General features: G+C 40.5%; 1 protein-coding gene across 1 annotated transcript; it reads right to left on the reverse strand.

The window, feature by feature from the left end:
• Nucleotides 1-2: 2 nt before the first annotated feature.
• Nucleotides 3-18,400, reverse strand: LOC308132746 (GTPase IMAP family member 8-like; the record flags this gene model as incomplete). The annotated part of the gene is made up of 6 exons (XM_080499928.1): nucleotides 3-54; nucleotides 7,181-7,892; nucleotides 8,220-9,242; nucleotides 10,301-10,936; nucleotides 13,836-13,884; nucleotides 18,296-18,400. 6 exons carry the CDS (start codon nucleotides 18,398-18,400, stop codon nucleotides 3-5), a joined length of 2,577 nt encoding a protein of 858 aa, XP_080356054.1.
• Nucleotides 18,401-19,481: the final 1,081 nt, after the last annotated feature.

Below are 19,481 nucleotides of genomic sequence, written 5' to 3' on the forward strand. Positions count from 1 at the left end.
TATCACAGGATCCAGTACCACAGGATCCAGTTCCAGTACCACCACTGTGTACACCTGCACAATGGAGTCAGTGACAGAACAAACAACATCAGACTCAGTGGGTGGAAACCGAAATACTTTCTTTTTTTAGATGATTATGAACGTGAAAGGCGACTTCTCCCTCCCTTCAAGTCGCAGGGGTCAGACTTCAATTCAAACTTAATTTGAAAAAATTAAGTCAAACTTTAACATAAGCATTAATTCAAACTTCAATTCAAACTGTAACTCAAAGTTTTTAACACCTTCGGCGCCTCTACATCCAGCACTGTCACACACGTGCGCGCGCACAAACAGTCCCAGTAAACCCTCCATAATGACATAAAGTCTTGGTTTCCGTTTTAATAAAGTCAATCCTTTCTCCGATTAGACAATAGAAAACATGTTAACTCATTTATTTCTAGAGTTTCTCATAAATCACTCAGTTTATTGCGTCTCTCTTAAATGTCAAGAGCAAGAGCGCTTAACCCCAATAACTTTTACAATCCCGAGTCTAATCAGTGGATATGTCGGGGGGGTTTCGGCAGGGCTGCCGGTTTGAATCCCGCCGCGGTCAACAGATTGTGCGGTGTCCTGCAAGTGAGTCCGACATTCCCGTCTGGAGCCGGGAGAAGACGTCATGTAAGGTGGGAAAAATGTGTAATGATGTAAGAAAAAAAAATGCCGGCAAGCATTCCTGCGCCGGTCTCCCTGCATGTGTTGGACAAACTCCTTCAGACTTTATGGGGTCGAATGTTTTATTGAGAGCACAAAACGCTGCGATATTTCCACTCAGCGGCCTCTGACAGCAAAATAACCGAAAGCTCAGCTCACATCTTCCGCTCAATTAGCGGTCTCGCGCTGACCGTGGCTCATTAACGTGTGTCACTAATGACCGGGCTCAGCAGCCTCTCTGAGGACACATTTTGTTTGCTGGAATCCGTCTGACGTCAGAGCCTATGTTTTCCACAAGCTCTCCTTACACCGAAAAACCATTAAACGATTACATGAAGAAGGTGAAGTCTGATGCTGAAGCCGGGCTCTGTGAGATCTTGATCGTCGAATTAAACCAACGAGCACAACCTGGAGATATTGCGCAGCCATTACCGCGCGCACAACGTCCCCGCCTGTCAGGCCAGCGAGACATGCTAAAATAATCATGGTTTATTAATCCCCTTTAAAGGAGGAATTTGTTTTTCCGCATTGACCCATCCTATTTTTTAGGATGCGATGTGGCAGCCAGATCAAGGTGTCTCGTGGTGCTGACGGGGGTCAAGGGTCGTGCTCAGGGACTCACAGTGATGACATGTCGACTGTGGGCAATCGAACCTGCAAACTCCAAATCCCAAGTGCTCCTGACGCGGAGCCTGGTGCCAGCCTCTGGTGGTGTTTCTCTGGTGTCTCCCGCCAAGACGACAGCAGAGGATCCTTCCAGTTTGAGGTGAAGCGTCCACGTATGGACTTGTTTGACCCTGCACGTCCTGCAGATGCTTCCCCAAATGAACATTGTTGACGGTTGTTGTGCTCAAACCTTTCGCTTCATGAGGACTTTCAAAACACATGTATAACTGTTGCAAATAATATCCAAAAGTCACCCAGAACAAGTTTATAATATTTACAAAACTAGACCAAAACTAGTTTTAAATGCATCTTTGTGCGATTGAATGAGGTCTAAAAGTAGATCATATTTGTAAAACTAACACAAAATCTGTCAAAACACATCTGAAACTACATTAAAACCCATTTAAAATCATACAAAACGTGTAAAACTAGATTAAAACCACTTTGAAAACCCAACCAAAAGATCTGACACTTGTCTTAAACCAGTATTAAAAAAACATACAATTTGAAATATGATTAAACACCTTTAACCACTTTAAAATACATCCAAAACAACTGAAACAAGATTAGTTTTATATATATATCCTAAACAAGTTTTAAATATTCCATAATGTTTGAAACTAGACAACAAAAAAACGGTTTAAAACACCTCTAAATCGAGACTAAATCCAGTTTAAAATGCATTCAAAACACCTGCAAAGGGATGAAATCTAGTTTATAATACATCCAAAACACACACATATTAAACACCAATCCAAATTATGACAATTAATGTCCTGTACACGTTGAACATACCTTTAAAACTCGACCGACATGAGATTCTCTCTGGAACTCGTGAAGGTGCTCATCCTCCAGCTGTGTCCCAGGTGTTCCTCAGGTAAGCCCCGCCCACACACCTGAGGCTCGACCAGAGGACCGCTGCTCTCTCAGTGTTGTTACTGCCCCCTGGTGGTCAGCTCTGTGGATCCTGACCTGCTTCATTTCCTGTTCCAGCTCTGCTCTAAATACCATATTTGCCCAGATGGGGTTATTTTTAACACCTTCCACTATTACAGCATCTCTCCCTCTTTTTTTTGTCTCGAGCACAACAGGGATAAAAGAAAAATAATGTGACCTTAGAATTTATCTCATTTACACCTGAATAAAACATTTCCAGTCGAATTGTTGTGGATTTTATGAACTGTCGAGCCCAGAAAAAAAGAGGCAGTGACCACTGCAATGTTATAACAGAGAGAAGAAGCATTTGTGTCAGTCAAACTAGTTCATAATAACATTTTAATATTTCTATTGAAGGAATAAGCTTCAACTCCGAGTTTCAGTTGTACTCACCCTGTGTGAGCAGATACATTTAAATAAAGAAATTAGAAATCCACTTGATTTTATTAACTAATTCCTCCAAAATGTATCCTTGCTCTGACTCACATGGGGTCAAACTTCTTTTCAAAATGTTATTCTAGGGCCACATGCAGAACAATTTATTTTCATTTCATTGTTCATTGAGAAGAGGAGGAGCAGGAGGGGGGATGATAAGTAAGGAGGAGAAAGAAGAAAGGGAGGAGGAGGACTGTGGGTGTAAGAGGAGTTCTCTGACGTTCTGATGGAACTCTGATGTTCTGCTGGCGCCCCCTGGTGGCCACAGGCTGCTCCACACGAGTTGGTCTTATGAATGACTCGATATGTGTTTTAAATACACCTCTGATAGTTTTGGATCTGCTTCCTGTCAGAAAACTACTATGACTTAAATACTTTGGAGTACTCAGAATACAACCTGTAGATCTAGATTCATGTCAGTTAGTTTGGACATTTAGGTCCCTCCTCATGTCTGATTGCTGTTCCCTGCCCTGATGTGTTTCACCTGAGTGTGATTCTCTTCACCTGGTCTCTGCTGTGTGTGTCGTCTTCTGGTTAATCTGTGTTTTCTGTGTTACTACGATCCCTGGGTTCTCTGAGATCCTCCACGTTCTTGGATTCCTGTGTTCCCTGTTCTCTAATAAAACAAGCCTCAGCACCTGCTCTGTCCAGATATTCAGTCTTCCTTCCACTCGTCACCGTCCTCCTCTGTATTTCTGCTCTTTGAACTGATGACCTTTCACCTCACTCTTTAGCACATCATTGTGGGATCCACTGAGCTCTGCTGCTTTTCACTTCACCTGAACTCTGAAAAAAAAAACACTTCATCAGTCCAGTGTGACTTGTTAAAGTCCCAGTTTATTAAAGTCCCACTTGTCCCATCAAATCTTCTTTTTTTTTTTTTTTTTTATTAAAAAATATATTTTTAAACACATTACAGTCGTTCCAATGTGCTTTTAAAGAGAAAATAGAAAAGCCCAACATATCCACATGAGCAAGCAGGTTTGTTTGCGACTGTGGAAAGGAAAAACTCCTCCAACAGGGAGAAACTTTTGCAGAAACCAGAGTCAGAGGTGGAGGAATCCTGCGGACCGGTTGGGGTGAAAGGATAGAGGAGAGGAGAGGAAAGACAGAGATAGACTTGGTGGGGAGATACATACAATACCCTTGTTAGTGCTACATATATTTTTTCTTTTTTTTTTATAATACAGTAATCACAGTGATCCAAATATTTTCCAACTGCCATGAGATTAAACCAGCCTGAGCAACAACAGAGCAAAAACCAAAATAATCACAACAATGATAACAAAAGCAAAAACAAAAGGACATAAACCAAAGAACAAAAAAAAGAAAAGAAGAAAAAATAAACAAAAAAATCAAAAAACAACATGATTTTGATCATTGACAGAACAAACAGCAGAAAATAAGAAAAATCAGCAGCAAATCTCATCAATGAGGAGTGGAAATGTGTGTGTGTGTGTGTGTGTGTGTGTGTGTGTGTGTGTGTGTGTGTGTGTGTGTGTGTGTGTGTGTGTGTGTGTGTGTGTGTGTGTGCGCGTGCGGTATGTCCTCTGGAAAATCTTCAGGAAAATTTACATTCATCATAATAAAAAAATGTATTATTGAATTAATGTCATTTAATCATATCAGTCAGACTTGGTGGGGAGACACATACAATACCCTTGTTAGTGCTATATACATTTGTTTTTCTTTTTAATAATACAGTAATCACAGTGATCCAAATATTTTCCAACTGCCATGAGATTAAACCAGCCTGAGCAACAACAGAGCAAAAACCAAAATAATCACAACAATGAAAACAAAAGCAAAAACAAAAGGACATAAAACAAAGAACAAAAAAAAGAAAAGAAGAAAAAAACAAACAAAAACGCCACCACTCCGGCACCCATCAAATCTTCAGGAAAATTTACATTCATCATAATAAAAAAAATAATTGTTGAATTAATGTAATTTAATCACATCAGTCCCTTTTGATTATGTTATCTGAACAACATGTATTAGAATTAATTATTTAACAAAGAAAAACTCAATATGCACATATTAATCAAACATATTTCTGATATGCAAGTTAAACAACAGCCTCAGTTGATGTTTTTGAGTGAATTCAGAAAAGTCCATCCATCAAACATTTCCTTTGAAGGAGTCATATGCAAAGTTTATTGCCCCAAATCTAGCTTTTCCTTGATTTTCATCTATTTGAATATTGGATCAGAGGAGCTGCATTCAGAATCTGCTGTGTCTGTGAATTTTGTCAATATGACCCCTTTAAGCTCACATGACGTGAAGAGATGACACAGCTTTAATATTTACATGTGATCAGTGGTGACAGTCACTGTTTCTGTAAAACATTCATACAATCTGCAGCAGGTAATACAGCTTCAGCAAAACAAATAGAACTTCTACTCATGGATGGATGTTTCCTCTTATTTACATTAGCAACATTTAATCAGAGTGAAACCATCACTCTTTTGTGTCAACGTCAGATATGAATGTTTCAGACACATAGAAGCAAAAAAAAAATCACAGGTAGTTCAGGTAGACGACACTTTCATTGCATTTCGGGTGTTTTTCCACAACAACTTAATGTTTCAGAGACACATATAAGCACTACAGTAGTAGTTAATATTTCTGTCCATGTTCCGAGTAGATCGATGGTAACGATGCAGGTCCAACAGGTTTTGCTGCTTCATCTTGAATTTAACAGCTTTTCTTCTATAAAGTTTATTTACATCATTTACACACACATCATTTATTTAATAAATGATTTACTTACTGGACCACTGCTGTATTTTCTACTACAACCCATTGATGGATGGATGGATGGGTGGATGGACGGATGGATGGATGGAAACATCTTCCCATTAGAAGTTCCACACATTTTCTTTGAGGAGAAACAAGAGAAGAAGTTTCCAGCAGTGACTTTCTAGATTGTAGAGTTCAGTACCTGGTCGGTGTTTTTCATCTCTTGGTTCACAGTTTAAATAGAAAAGTAGAACATGAAGGGTCACGTTGAGCAGGAAGGTAGAGGAAATACAGAGGCGGCACTTTGTACTTTGGTGAATCTACACTGACGTCTGATCAAATTCATGAAATCGTACACTTCTCTGGAAGATAGCTCTTTGGATTATACCACGGTGGAAGAAGTTTCTCATTTAGTTTCTTCATTTCTTCTTCTAGTTTTTTCCTCCATTCTTCAAACTCTTCCACTTCCTCTCCATCTTTGATTTTCTGGTACAGTGTGTTCATCGCTTCATCATGTTGTTTTTGTAACTTAGTTTCTGTTTCCTGTTTCTTTTCCATGTCATTTAAAATGTTCTTTTTGAATTCATTCATCTCTTCATCATGTTGTTTCTGTAGTTTATCCATTTCTTTCTTCCTGGTTTGTTTGTGTTTATCTTCCACTTCTGTTCTCAGAGTTTTAATTTCTTCTTCATACCTTTTTTTCATTTCAGCCGTTCTCTGTTCTTTGTTTTCTGTTTGAGGTTCCTTCTCTAACGCTTCTAATTCATCTCGATGTACTTTCTTCATACGATCGATTTCCTCTGAGATCTTTTTATGTAGACTTGTCTTTAGATCACAATAGACCTTATTCAGGTCATCTTTGTGTTTTGTTAGAAGCTTTTGCTGTTTTTCATGATTTGTTCGTTGTTGTTTCATGAAGACAAGAGCCATGTCAGTCAGCTCTTCTTTATGTTTGACCTGCAGTTCATTCATTTTGCTTTTCAGGCTTGTTTCTGTCTCTTCACTTTTCTTGTTTTGCTCCTGCTGTTCTTCTGAGTGCTTTCTCTTCAGTTCGATCACATTGTTCATATGTTCGTCTATTAAAGCTGTGAATTCCTTTTCTTTGTTGATCTTGAATTCATTGAACTTCTCAGCTTGTTCTCTGGCCTCGTCTTCATGTTTCTTTTTCATGTTCTCTAATTCTTTCTTGTGGTTTTCTTGTAATTCTTGTCTCTTCCTCTCCTCTTCTTTCCTTTTCTTTTCATCATCTTCTCTTCTTTTGTTTTCATATTTTTCTTTATCCTGCTCAAATTCTTCCTGAAGCTTTAACAGTTTATCTTTCTCCTTTTGTCGCATTTCTTCATGTTCTTTGTTTCTTTCCTCCCACCACTCTTTTCTTTTCTTTTCCCAGATCTCTCGCTCCTTCCTCGTCTCCTCTCGAGTCTCCACCAGTTTTTTGTCAATGGACTCTTTTTGTTCAGATTCATTTTTTATCTTCTTCTCTAAAACTTCAAGCGTCTGTTCCCACTCCTGTCTTTGAACTTCTTCCTGATGTTTCGCTTTCTTGTCTTCTTTTTCTCTCTCCTCCTGTTCTTTCTTTCTCAGCTCGTGCTCTTTTCTGATGTTTTCCTCCTTTTCATTCAGTTGTGCTTTCATCAGTTTTCTCTCTTCTTCCAGTTCAGCTCTTTGTTCCTCCATTCTCATCATCATCTTCTGCATTTCATCCTTATGCTTTTTTTCCACCTCCTCCATCTCTCGCTTCATCTCTTCTTCTTTCTCCTTCAAGATCTTTTCCATTTCTTTCTTTATAGCCGCCTCAGCTTCTTGCAGCATCTCATTGGTGAAGCAGTCGCCTCCGCTTGTCTTCACCATGGTGTCGATCTTTGCTATCAGCTCACTGACTTGATTTGTGTTTCGGTCTTTATTGTTGAACACATGGTATCTTCCTCCACAGTCTGCAATCAGACTCTTAAATGAATCGTCACACTGATCTCTAATGTATTCTTCTGCTGGCATCCCAGCTTCTTCCAGTTCATCTCCTCCCGATAACAGAATGAAGGCATAGAGCAGAGATTTCTTTCCAAATCCTTCCTTGATGAGCTTCAGTGTTTCTTTCTCTTCTGGTGTGAATCTGCCGATTCTTACCACCAACAAGAAGACGTGTGGTCCTGGAGCCAGAAGACTCACACATTTCACCATCTCATCATGTACCTCTTCATTGGACAAACTGTTGTCAAACAGTCCAGGAGTATCAACCACAGCGATCGTACGATTGTCTACTTCACCCACAGCTTTCTGACAACATTTAGTGACTGATTTTCCTCCAGGTAGAGCTTTAAACTCCTTTCTTCCCAGGATGGTGTTTCCTGACGAGCTCTTTCCACTGCCAGTCTTCCCGACAAGAACAATCCGGAGACACTCTGTGTTCTGTTTCTCCTCATCACCTGTGAAAGATGATCACACGTTACCATAAAACAACAGAACAATGTTGTGCTGAGAGGTGATGTCCTGTTAAAGACAGAAATAATAGGTAATGTACTTACAGCTGCCTGTGTTCTTTGCTTTCAGGTCCTCGAGTTCAGACTGAAGCAGGTTGTTGTTCTTCTCTTGTTGGATGAGCTTTGTCATTTGGGCATGATAAAACATTTTCCTTGTGTAGGAGTCTGGTCCATTACTGTCTCGTCTCATTGTATCTACATTATAAAATAATCTTGAAGGCTCTTGTCTTCCATTAATGTTGAGACCAAAAGGTTTCCCACTACAGCCCTCACACAACTTTTGTAGCTCCTTGTTTTCCTCTCGAAAGTCGATAGCTGAAGGATCTGAGTCCAGAGTGAACAGAGTCATGGTGAAGTCATTGACTTGAGAGCTGAAGGTCTTCTGGACGGTCTGTAACTCTTCCTTGTCCTCATCAGTGAGTGGACCCACAGGCAGGACCAGGATGAAGGCGTGGACACCTTCAGGACCACAGAGGGAGACACACCTGAGACACTCCTCCATCACCTCCTCCTGAGGTCTTCCATACAAAGCAGGCAGCTCCACCACAGAGACCCACCGCCCACACACCTCTCCCTGGGTTCTGACACACTCTGAGGAGTTGGCAGCTGGTCCAAACCTTCCTTGTCCCAGTATAGCTTTGGCTGCTGACGTCTTTCCTGCTCCTCTTCTGCCAAACAACACCAGGTTCACACAAGGTTGCTGTTTTCTTTTCCCTGCTGGAACATCTGTGTCTTTATCTATCATCAGAAACTCTCCTCTCTGGGTGCTCACTATATCTTCCATTTTCTGCATCAACTGTTGGACCTCATTTTCGGGAGAATCCTTCCTGTCAGAGATGCTGTGAACGTTTTGCCGGCAGTCCTGGATAAGTTGGTCTACTGTGTCATGACGCTCTTCTTCATGGGTCAGGACAACCATGGAGTGTTTGAAGACATCCTGACCAAACAGACTCAGGATGAACATCAGAGTTTTTCTGTCGTCTTCAGTGAATTCAGAGGGCTTCACCAGCAGCAGCAGGACATTTGGTCCTGGAGAGCAGAACTCCACACATTTCTTCATCTCCTTTCTCACTGCTTCCACAGGCATTTTAAAGATGTCTAGAGTTTTCACCACTGTTAAAGGTTTTATGTTCCATTCTCCACTGACAGACACACACTGTTTTTCTTCAGAAGATATTAATGATCCCAGAAACTTCTTAGATGATGCTTTAAACTCTTGTTTTCCAGTGAGAATGTTTCCCAGTGATGTTTTCTTATCATCACTTTTCCCAAACAAGACGATCCTGAGTCCATGTGCTGGAATGAAAACATGAATAAGCGGGAGGATAAGAACCAAACACCTTCAAACATTTAAAATGAAGAATATTTACACAGCTGACGTGAGGTCAGGTTTTATTGGAAGTGACTGTTTTCCCTCATGAAGATCTGTTTAACACCAGGAGTTTAAACAAGTTTAAAAATATAAACTTACTTGAAAAATCATTGTGTCAAATGTGGAAACTAATTAAATGTGTTCTGTTGATTTCCAAGGTAACAGTATTGTGTAATGTAGGTGCTGGAAATATATTTCATATGTTGCCCTTTAACATTGCGACAAAAATACATCTTATAAACACATTAAATTAATAAAACATTTTTAAAATAACCAGGCTGAATGTTTCTGTTTCTAGTCCCGAATTGATCAAACATGTACGGAGATCCAAACACAGGCGGACATGCCCACTTTAAGGAAACAGCAGGAGCCTTAAACATGATCAACATCCCAGGTCAGCTCGACATTATACAAAGTCTCTTATTCTGGTTTTCATTAACCTGATTTGCCAGAAAAGTTTACCTGGTTTCAAATATTGGAGTTGGAGAATTAGAGAAAATGCTCATGAGATCAACCAGCACCCTACCTGGCACAGATCAACGTGTCATGATTAATTTCATGACACGCACCATATAAATAAAGTTGTGAAAATTGGGTGAATGCACCGACAATGGAATGTCGTAAATTGTCGATTCTAGTTTAGCGTCATTATATTAATTTGATCATATTTAATTTATTGTTTACATTTGTCATCTTACAGGTGACCATTTGTGTTTTGTGTGTTCAAAATGAACCCAAATGAAATAGTAAATACTTCTTTGATTTTAATGTGTCGTTTAGATTGGTCAATTGATCAAACAATCGTTAGAAAACTTATGGTTAGTGGCAGCACTACATCAGTTCTTCTCATCATAAATATGACCATATTAACTCTCAACCTTTAAAAAGTATTATGATGATGATTATGATGATGATGATAACACATAAACTCAAAGGTTGTGTGTTCCTCTGACAGTATAAAAAGTTTTTTTTTTCCACTTACTGTTTCCTGCCACTGGATCCTGGTTGAAGCTCGTCGAAGGTTCTTGTTTCAAACTTTTGGAACGAGAAAGGAAATCTGAACGTATGTCTCTGAAAACATCTCTTGTCACATGCTCTCCGTTGTTCTTCTTCATCATGTCCCAAATGCCGGTCAACAGCTCCTGTTGGAGGTTTTGGTTCCACGACAGTGTGACTCTACATTTCTTTATCAAGTCTCTCAATGGGGGGAAAGTTTCCTCAAGAGGCGACGACGTTTCCTCTTCAGGTGTTGATATCAGTAAGACTGAATGATTCCATGACTGCTCACTGAAGTTCTTCATGATGAACTGAAGCCTCTGACTGTTCTCCTCGCTGAAGTCTTCAGGCTGAATGACCAGCAGGAACAGATGAGGTCCAGGATCAGAGAACCTCACACAAAGGTCTACATGTCCTGTCAGTTCTTCCTGAGAGATGTTGGGGTGCAGGAGGTTTGGGGTGTTGATAAGAATGAGTGTTTTGTCCTTCAACTCTCTGCCGATACAGACACATTGACTCAGTTCTTCCTCCGTGTTGAATTTAGTGTCTCCCAGTAGGAAGCTTCCTACTGAGTTTCTCTCAGACCAGCTGTTCCCCAACAGAACCGCCCTCAGCTCCGACACTGGAAAGAAAGTTATTTCATCAGGACTTCAACATGAAGTTGTTTAATTACTTTTACAGGAGCTTTATGGCCCCTGCATACTCCCTTTTTGAAGCCAAAAGAACAAGACGAAAGTTTGGCAATGCCGTCAACAAGCCGCCGAAAAAACGTTTGTTCGGCAGGACTGTTCATACTCCACAACACGGTGCCGAACTCGCAGGCCACGCCCCCTCACAGCAGCCACACGTCTGTGTAGCGGCCTTTTCACTTTTAAGCTGCACAGTTTATTTCTCGCCTTCTGTGCTGTCAGAAATGTATTTCTCTGAACTGTTTCATTAATAAAAGAGAGAGTTTTTATACGAGCGCGACGTTTGTCTGGTTTTAACTGCAGGAGCTGACCGCTTTGAGTGATGCGTTCAGGGGCATCACGGCATTTTAAAGACCTGCGGCGGTCAGACAGTAGCGATGTTAGAAGCTAAATATGATTAAAATATGAATGATAGTGATTAGCGAGCTGTAACACGCATGCACAGCACACATCGGCGTTGAAATTTCGGCAGTGCCGTTCCTACAGGGTTCGGTCAGGACGGCCGGCACGGCAGACACAAGTTTGTTCGACCAAAAGGAGTCCGACGGCGGAAGTTGCATCATTTTGTTGGGCAGCATACATCACTGCCGCACTTTCGTCTTGTTCTTATGGAGAAGGAATTGGCCTTTATTCTGCAATCAGGCAGTTCTGACCCTGAATCAGTGTTTATTTCAGCAGTCAGAGTAAAGTACAGGAATATTGATCCTTCTAGAATGAGATCTTTCAAGGGTTCTTGTGCTTCGACATCATTTTTGAGATATTTACAGTATTTCCATGTGTATTTCGCTATTTCAGCTGTATACTTTGTGTTGTGTGTTGTAGATCAACATCAGAGTGAGTGCTCTTGTTTCTGTGACTGTAAAATATTCCTATCAACTCTTACAATATCAGATATGGGATAAATCATGTCACAGTACAAAGTGAATTTGAACTTTTTAAATCCAAATCTGGATGGGCTCATTTCAAATTTAATCTATTGGTGTGTCAGGATCAAATCTAAACTATTTCATTCAATAGAAAAAATCAGCTCAATAATTCATCCTCACTTTTCAGATTCACTTCTCTCCATTCAGATTTAGTTTTTCTGCCCAAGAGACTTCCAGCCGAAGTTAACAAATTTAAATAACCTTTTAGTTTTGAAGCATTTTACTGTGTTTTACAAGAGGAGGACTTTGCTGATTTTAATGTTTTGGCAACAAAGACCGGTGTAATGCATCAAATGGTTTCCCTGTTAACTGGATACTAAGTTCCTTCAGCGTCAGTTGTTGCAGCCAGTAGGAGCAGATACTATAAATCTGTAGATGTCCTGGTGAACACGGGTTACAATCAAGTTTCTTAGTGCTTTACCTTTTGTGAGGCAGAATTTAACAACTAAACCGACTTCCTTTAGCTGAAGGAAGGCCAGTTCACGTCAAGATTAAGATTAAGATTTAAGGAATTCAGATTTACTTTCTATTGGCACAGGATTTATCTCATCGTCAGACTTTCAATAACTGAGCACTGCTGCAGCGCCTCCTGCTGGTTTGAAAGTTGTACTCACTGTTAGGTGGAAGAAATGGAAAGCTGCTTCTGCGCTTCAGCGGACGATCTGAAACTGGAAAAAGATACAGGAATCAAATATTCATAAATCTTTCACTTAAGACTAATTTATGGCTCCTCCGAGTATTTCAAACTCAATGTCAAAGCAACACAGAACACAAGGCTGTGATCGGGCCGTTCTACTACGTAACTTCTGGTGTTCCAGGTTTCCAGTGACTGCAAACTGTGGAATGGACTTCCTGACTCATTACTCCACGTTTCATTGAGACCCGCCTCCGTTTAGAAAGTTTTGCAGCGAGCAGAGCAGAGCAGCCGGAACAAAAACACATGTGGACTCTTTTCAGCAGAAGCAGAGATGCGGCTTCATGGATCGGAAACCTCCGCAGGTTGGTTCAGAAATTTCGGATCCGTGAATTAATGTACATCCATATTGGAACCCGATACTGGATCGGATCGGCCCCATCCCTCGTTTTATTTTTTTAATTTCCAGCAAAAATGTAAATCATTCAGAAACTGACATCAAAAGATGGATTGAGACACTAATTAATTAGACATATATTATTGACCAATTGTATGTCTAGGACGCTGCGGTGCAGCCACATTACAGCACTCCAGGGAGTTGGTGGGGTTCAAAGGTCATGCTCAGGGACCCACACTGGTGAGACATCAGTTTTGGGATTCAAACCTGTAACCTCTTGACCCCAGTCTGCTTCTCTAGCCTGGAGGCCACTACTGCCACATACCTGAGTGACCTCAGACTGATCAGATCTCGATTCAAATAAAAAAGGCCTTTAAGAGAGATGCTGTATCAGTTATGTCACTGTCACTGTCTCAACCAGCTGAAGGTGGATTGCCTGTCCTCGGGTGGTCCACCAGGTTTTGTCTCGTGGGGTCTTTTCATATCGTCTTCTTCCAACAGGAAAACACTGTAATGGTCCATGAGGCACACAGAGTCGTGTCCTCCTGGGAGGAAACCCTCAGGTGGGTCCAGAACCTCCTGTAAATGTTCTAGGTTTGTTCTAGAAGCGTTCTGGTGGACTTAAGGAACGATGGTTTGACATGAACACATTAATAAACATTCATCATGTGCTGATCAGAGTTTGTTTTTTTTTTATGAGATTTTTTTTAGAACTGATAAGCTGTTGTCTTATCCTGACACTTTAACCTGATCCTGACATTTTCTCTGTTTATTTCTGGATATCTTCTTTCTCAACTCTGGTGTATATGAGGCCTGTGAAGCTTTATGAAACTATGTGGGAATGAAGTTATCAAAGTTATTGAAGTTTAACTCACCAGACGTTCCAGTCGCCATAATGTCAGAAAGCCTCTGAGGCTGACGAAGCTGCAGAGAAGAAGAAGAGACAAGTCAGAACCCCTGAATTTAATTATTGTTGGAACAAATCATCAAAGTTACAATCTAGTGTGAGGATGTTATATCAACACCTGCCTGGCAGAAGCATCTGAGGAGAAAGTCAGTTTTCTCTATCAAAGTCACCTGCGCTTGTGTATAAAATAAAAAACAATGACATGATTCATGGATGGTTTTATTCTTTTAAAGTTGTCAGAGGTACTTTTTGAAGGTTTGTCATGGACATTTACTCCTTTCCTGCTGAAGTAACTGCAGTTACTCTCCATTATTGTAGTTTGTTTTGCTTAATGCACCACACATTGTCAGTGCATGAATGAAGTAGGCAGATCAGTTTAGTAGCTGAACTCTACAGATGTGGCTCCAGCTGCAGTGTCTTGCTGAAATAGGTTCAGAGAGGGTTGGACAACTTGGTCAATCATATACGCAGCAAGTGTCTACAGAATAAACCTTTGCTCCATGACTCACAATCTGGGATATTAAATATCAGGTGCAGTGATGTGAAATGTAAATCTAATGCAGCATTTAGAATAGAGAAGAGTGAGGTTAGATGAGACACTATGTTGTACTGAAGGAAAGGAAACATGACAAATAGAATGAAAACTTATTCAGAATGTCTGAAATAATTCTGCTTCATTTCATTGTCAATAATTCCTCACCAGTAATACATTATTGCCTCAAATAGCAACGTTTAATTTCTTTTCAGAAATGTTTGTAGTTATTCCATCTGAGCCTGGAGATCAGAGGCTGTTTTTAATGATGATACATTGAATTGAATTGTTCAAAATGTGGTTACATCCTCTTCTACATTTGTAAAGTTTTCTTTGTTTACAAGAATCAGATCATTTATGTAATTGAAAAATGATTCAGCATTTTCTTAAGAAGATGCATAGAAGTTGATAAAGAAACTCAAAACCTCCATCATTATACTTTTGTTCAAAGCATTTTTCATGAGTGATTTTTTTTTTCTAGGCTGTGGTTTTAGAAATTGAACATGGAATATGATGGGGGGGTGGTTCTCCCTCTTCAATCCACTTGACTCTGGACCTTATAAATACTCTCTGAGCTTTATTTATGGCGGCGGCCAAAAACAAGTATGCCGGCAACCGCAAACGAGTATGTTGGCGCCCGTGAGCTGCCATTATTTGATACCTGTCAGGTCTAAACCCCTGAAATAGGTAAATAAAGAGAAGACACGTGAATCAAGAAACAATCAAGGTACTTGCAGCAAGGGAAGACACCAAGTTCACCTCACAGGGCTCACCCAGAAGTCTTCACAGAACCCTCTCTACCAGCCTTCTTTATTGATAGCTCAGTGGGCGGGTTCACAAGTTGTAAAAACACACTGGTTCAAACTGGGTCCTGTGGTCTGTCTTACAGGATCGTAAAAACACAACTAATTGGAAGGGGGGAGAAACACAAACACTGAACAGATAAAGATCTCATGTGAGGTGCAGGGCTGCAGTCCGCTGCACTCAAAGGTCTGCACAGAATTTGCACAAGCATGAACAAATGAAAATTAAACATTTCTCCTAACAATACCGCACTGGTAAGGTTCCAATTTTGAGAGTAGTATGGCGCTGACTGTGAGCAATAATGGCGGCGCCCAATAACAAGCATGTCAGCGGCCGTATGCCACCATTTTCATACCGCACTGGAGAGGTTTCAATTCTGGAGGAGCACGGTTGCGTTGCGGATCATGGACTCTTGCCTCCCACCGACAGTGACGGTGTCGTGGTGATTCGGATCAAAATGGCAAAACAAAATGGCGGCGATCATAAGTAAGTGGACATATTAACGGCCATTTTGGATTCCACTATGACGGTTCCCCGTATCATGAGAGGTGACCTCAGCTCAATCCAAGAAATAACTATAATTTCACAAGTTTTGAGTGTTGTATACTGTATCACCCAAATTATTATCCCACATGAGCACAAGATGGACTGTGAAACATGAAATATAGTGAAATATGGGTCCTTTAAAAGCAGATACAAATATGATACTACCTATTTACGTTTATCCATTGAGAGCCTGCTGACATACAAGGACAGCTCCCACCCCAGCTCTGACCTGTTTGACCTTCTGCCCTCAGGAAGGTGCTACAAGGTCATCAGCTCTAAAACAAACAGACTCAAGAACAGTTTTTTTCCCCAAAGCCATAACCACTGTGAACTCTGATAAGCACTGACTTTACAGTCTTCTATGCAATGCTTTATAATGTGCAATATAATTTTTATTGTTCTCAGGACTGGACTGTGGACTTTACCTCCTCTACACCCCCACCGTCCTTCTTGCACTATTTTTCCTTCTATGTTTTTTACATGGTTTTTTTTACATATTCTGCACTTTTTTGTTCTTAACATGGTTTTTATATTCTGTACGGCACTGTTACTGGAGTTGTTTTTAATCTCACGGTACCTGGTATAATGACAATAAAAGGCATTCTCATTCTCATTCTCATTTATCTAGATATACACCCACACATCAATATATACACATTCTTGCACATACACTTACATATACACGCATTTTGGACCACTTTTTCAGTGGGAAAGCTTTATATGTGCTGACATTAGAAGCCTTGTAATAATGTGGTTTTGAGTAAGCTCCTGCAAGTGCCATCTTGAAGGGTGGGAACTTTATAAACTTCCACAAGTCTCCCGTTTAATGTCTGAAGTCAAAACCTTTAAAGTTTCATTGTAGCTCACCTGTGAAATCTGATGTTCTTCTTCCACAAACTGCCTCTTCTTGGATCAAAACTCCATGTTAAAGAACAAATCTCAGTCTGATCATCGTCAAGCTGTCACACCTGCACTGGTTCTTCCACAGACTGTTTTTCCTTTCACTCTTTATTGTAGTTAACAGCAGGGTTGCCAGGTCTGGTGAGGGAGTCCCTCGAAAGTGTTTATCGTTTAATGATTAATGTAGAAAGTACAATTAATCTGAGGATGTTCAACCATTAAAACTTTCAACATTTACTGAACACTGTAAAAAAATGTACAATGTGGACATTTGCAGACTCCTCCAGTTTCTGTTTAGGCTTGTTTTGAGACATCCTGGGATTACTGAGGGCTTCAGTTCTTTAGACGTTCTATGTTCTTTTGGGAGTCTGACCTGACCTGGATAAGTCCTCTGTCTCTCTTGGGAGTAATATTCGTAGGTCAGCCTCTCATGAAGAATGTCCACTGTTCCAAGTTTTCTCTATGTGTGGATAATAACACATCATGATTCACTGGAGTCCCAAAGCCATTGAAATGGCTTCCAAATCCTTTCTTATTGAGAGAAGTCAGTGATTTTGTTCCTCATAAAATAAATGTAGTGGTCACACTGGAGGAAGAGTAACCGTCTCATGTACAAATTACATATTTCCAGAACTCTTTAGGAAAGGTTGATAGAGATAAACGATCCAAGTCGTTCAGGTTTATTAAAAGATATTAAATAGAAATTGTACCATAAAGGGCCTCTTTGCACTGAAACAAATGAAACCATGAGACGTTTAATAGGTTGTATTTAAAGGTTGTTGTGTCGTGGTTACTGACGGGACCGCTCCACTATTTAATGTGAACTGAACTCTTGTAATGTTCCATTTGAAGATTTAACATCAATAATGTCTGAATAGCAACATGACAAAAGGACTAACAACATTTTATTTAATAATCAGGAGTCCAGGTCCCCTTACAAGTTAAAAAATTAATCAATGTTGTAAAATTAAAACGTGCACATAGAAGAGAAACAGAAGTAAATTTCCATAATGCTTATATTTTGAAGGCTAATGTATGGAGGTGAAAGTGGGTGTGTCCAGTGTAGATTATAAGGTTTTGGCCAATCAGAAGGTCCATCGTCATACTGGAAAATGTGTTTTTACCAACAGAACCTTGACAAATACTGTCTTGTTGCCAGTTTGACATTGTGTAAACAATGTCCTTGATGAGGTTGGGAAGACGTGTTCAGAAGAAAGAATCTGTCGATCGGAGTTTGAAAGAAAACGAGACGCCGCCGCTTCAATCTGGAAAAGTTTATTCTGCTACTGGAATGAAGCAGAGCACAGCAAGCATTCACGACAGGAGCTCACACCCTCCTGAAATCAGCACCGAGACGTCAAGTACCAAGTCATGTCTGAGTTTCACTGATTGACACACTCTGCAGACAATACCACTTTGTACCAGCAGGTGGTGTCATGGGTAGTATCACATCTTTATATATATTTATGGTTTGTTTTGGTAATTTCGTTTTTTTCCCCCTGACTTTCCAGGATAAGAATTATTTTTTGTCGAACTGAGAACGTGGGAACTGATGATGGCAATTCTCCCAGAAGCAGCTCCGATCTCTACATTTCATCTTGAGCCCCACTTCTCCCCAACGCCTGCTGAGATTTGAGAGAACGTACTTGGGCACTTGAGGTGATGTCCTCCCTCTGCTGCTCTCCCATCGGAACGAGTGTGTCCACCGGCTTCTTCTCGCAGGGGTCGACACCTGCACCTGAATAAAACATTTCCAGTCGAATTGTTGTGGATTTTATGAACTGTCGGTCCCCGAAAAAAAGAGGCAGTGACCACTGCAATGTTATAACAGAGAGAAGAAACATTTGTGTCACTCAGACTAGTTCATAATAACATTTTAATATTTCTATTGAAGGAATAAGTTTCAACTCCGAGTTTCAGTTGTACTCACCCTGTGTGAGCAGACACATTTAAATAAAGAAATTAGAAATTCCCTTGGTTTTATTAACTAATTCCTCCAAAATGTATCCTTGCTCTGACTCACATGGGGTCAAACTTCTTTTCAAACTTTATTCTAGGGCCACATGCAGAACAATTTATTTTCATTTCATTGTTCATTGAGAAGAGGAGGAGCAGGAGGGGGGATGATAAGTAAGGAGGAGAAAGAAGAAAGGGAGGAGGAGGACTGTGGGTGAAAGAGGAGTTCTCTGACGTTCTGATGGAACTATGATGTTCTGCTGGCGCCCCCTGGTGGCCACAAGCTGCTCCACACGAGTTGGTCTTATGAATGACTCGATATGTGTTTTAAATACACCTCTGATAGTTTTGGATCTGCTTCGTCAGAAAACTACTATAACTTAAATACTTTGGAGTGCTCAGAATATAACCTGTAGATCTAGAGTCATGTCAGTTAGTTTGGACATTTAGGTCCCTCCTCATGTCTGATTGCAGATCACTGCCCTGATGTGTTTCACCTGAGTGTGATTCTCTTCACCTGGTCTCTGCTGTGTGTGTCGTCTTCTGGTTAATCTGTGTTTTCTGTGTTACTACGATCCCTGGGTTCTCTGAGATCCTCCACGTTCTTGGATTCCTGTGTTCCCTGTTCTCTAATAAAACGAGCCTCAGCACCTGCTCTGTCCAGATATTCAGTCTTCCTTCCACTCGTCACCATCCTCCTCTGTATTTCTGCTCTTTGAACTGATGACCTTTCACCCCACTCTTTAGCACGTCATTGTGGGATCCACTGAGCTCTGCTGCTTTTCACTTCACCTGAACTCTGAAAAAAAAACACTTCATCAGTCCAGTGTGACTTGTTAAAGTCCCAGTTTATTAAAGTCCCACTTGTCCCATCAA

Source organism: Blennius ocellaris (genome assembly GCF_963422515.1).
Source record: "Blennius ocellaris genome assembly, chromosome: 7".
Classification (NCBI taxonomy): Eukaryota; Metazoa; Chordata; class Actinopteri; order Blenniiformes; family Blenniidae; genus Blennius; species Blennius ocellaris.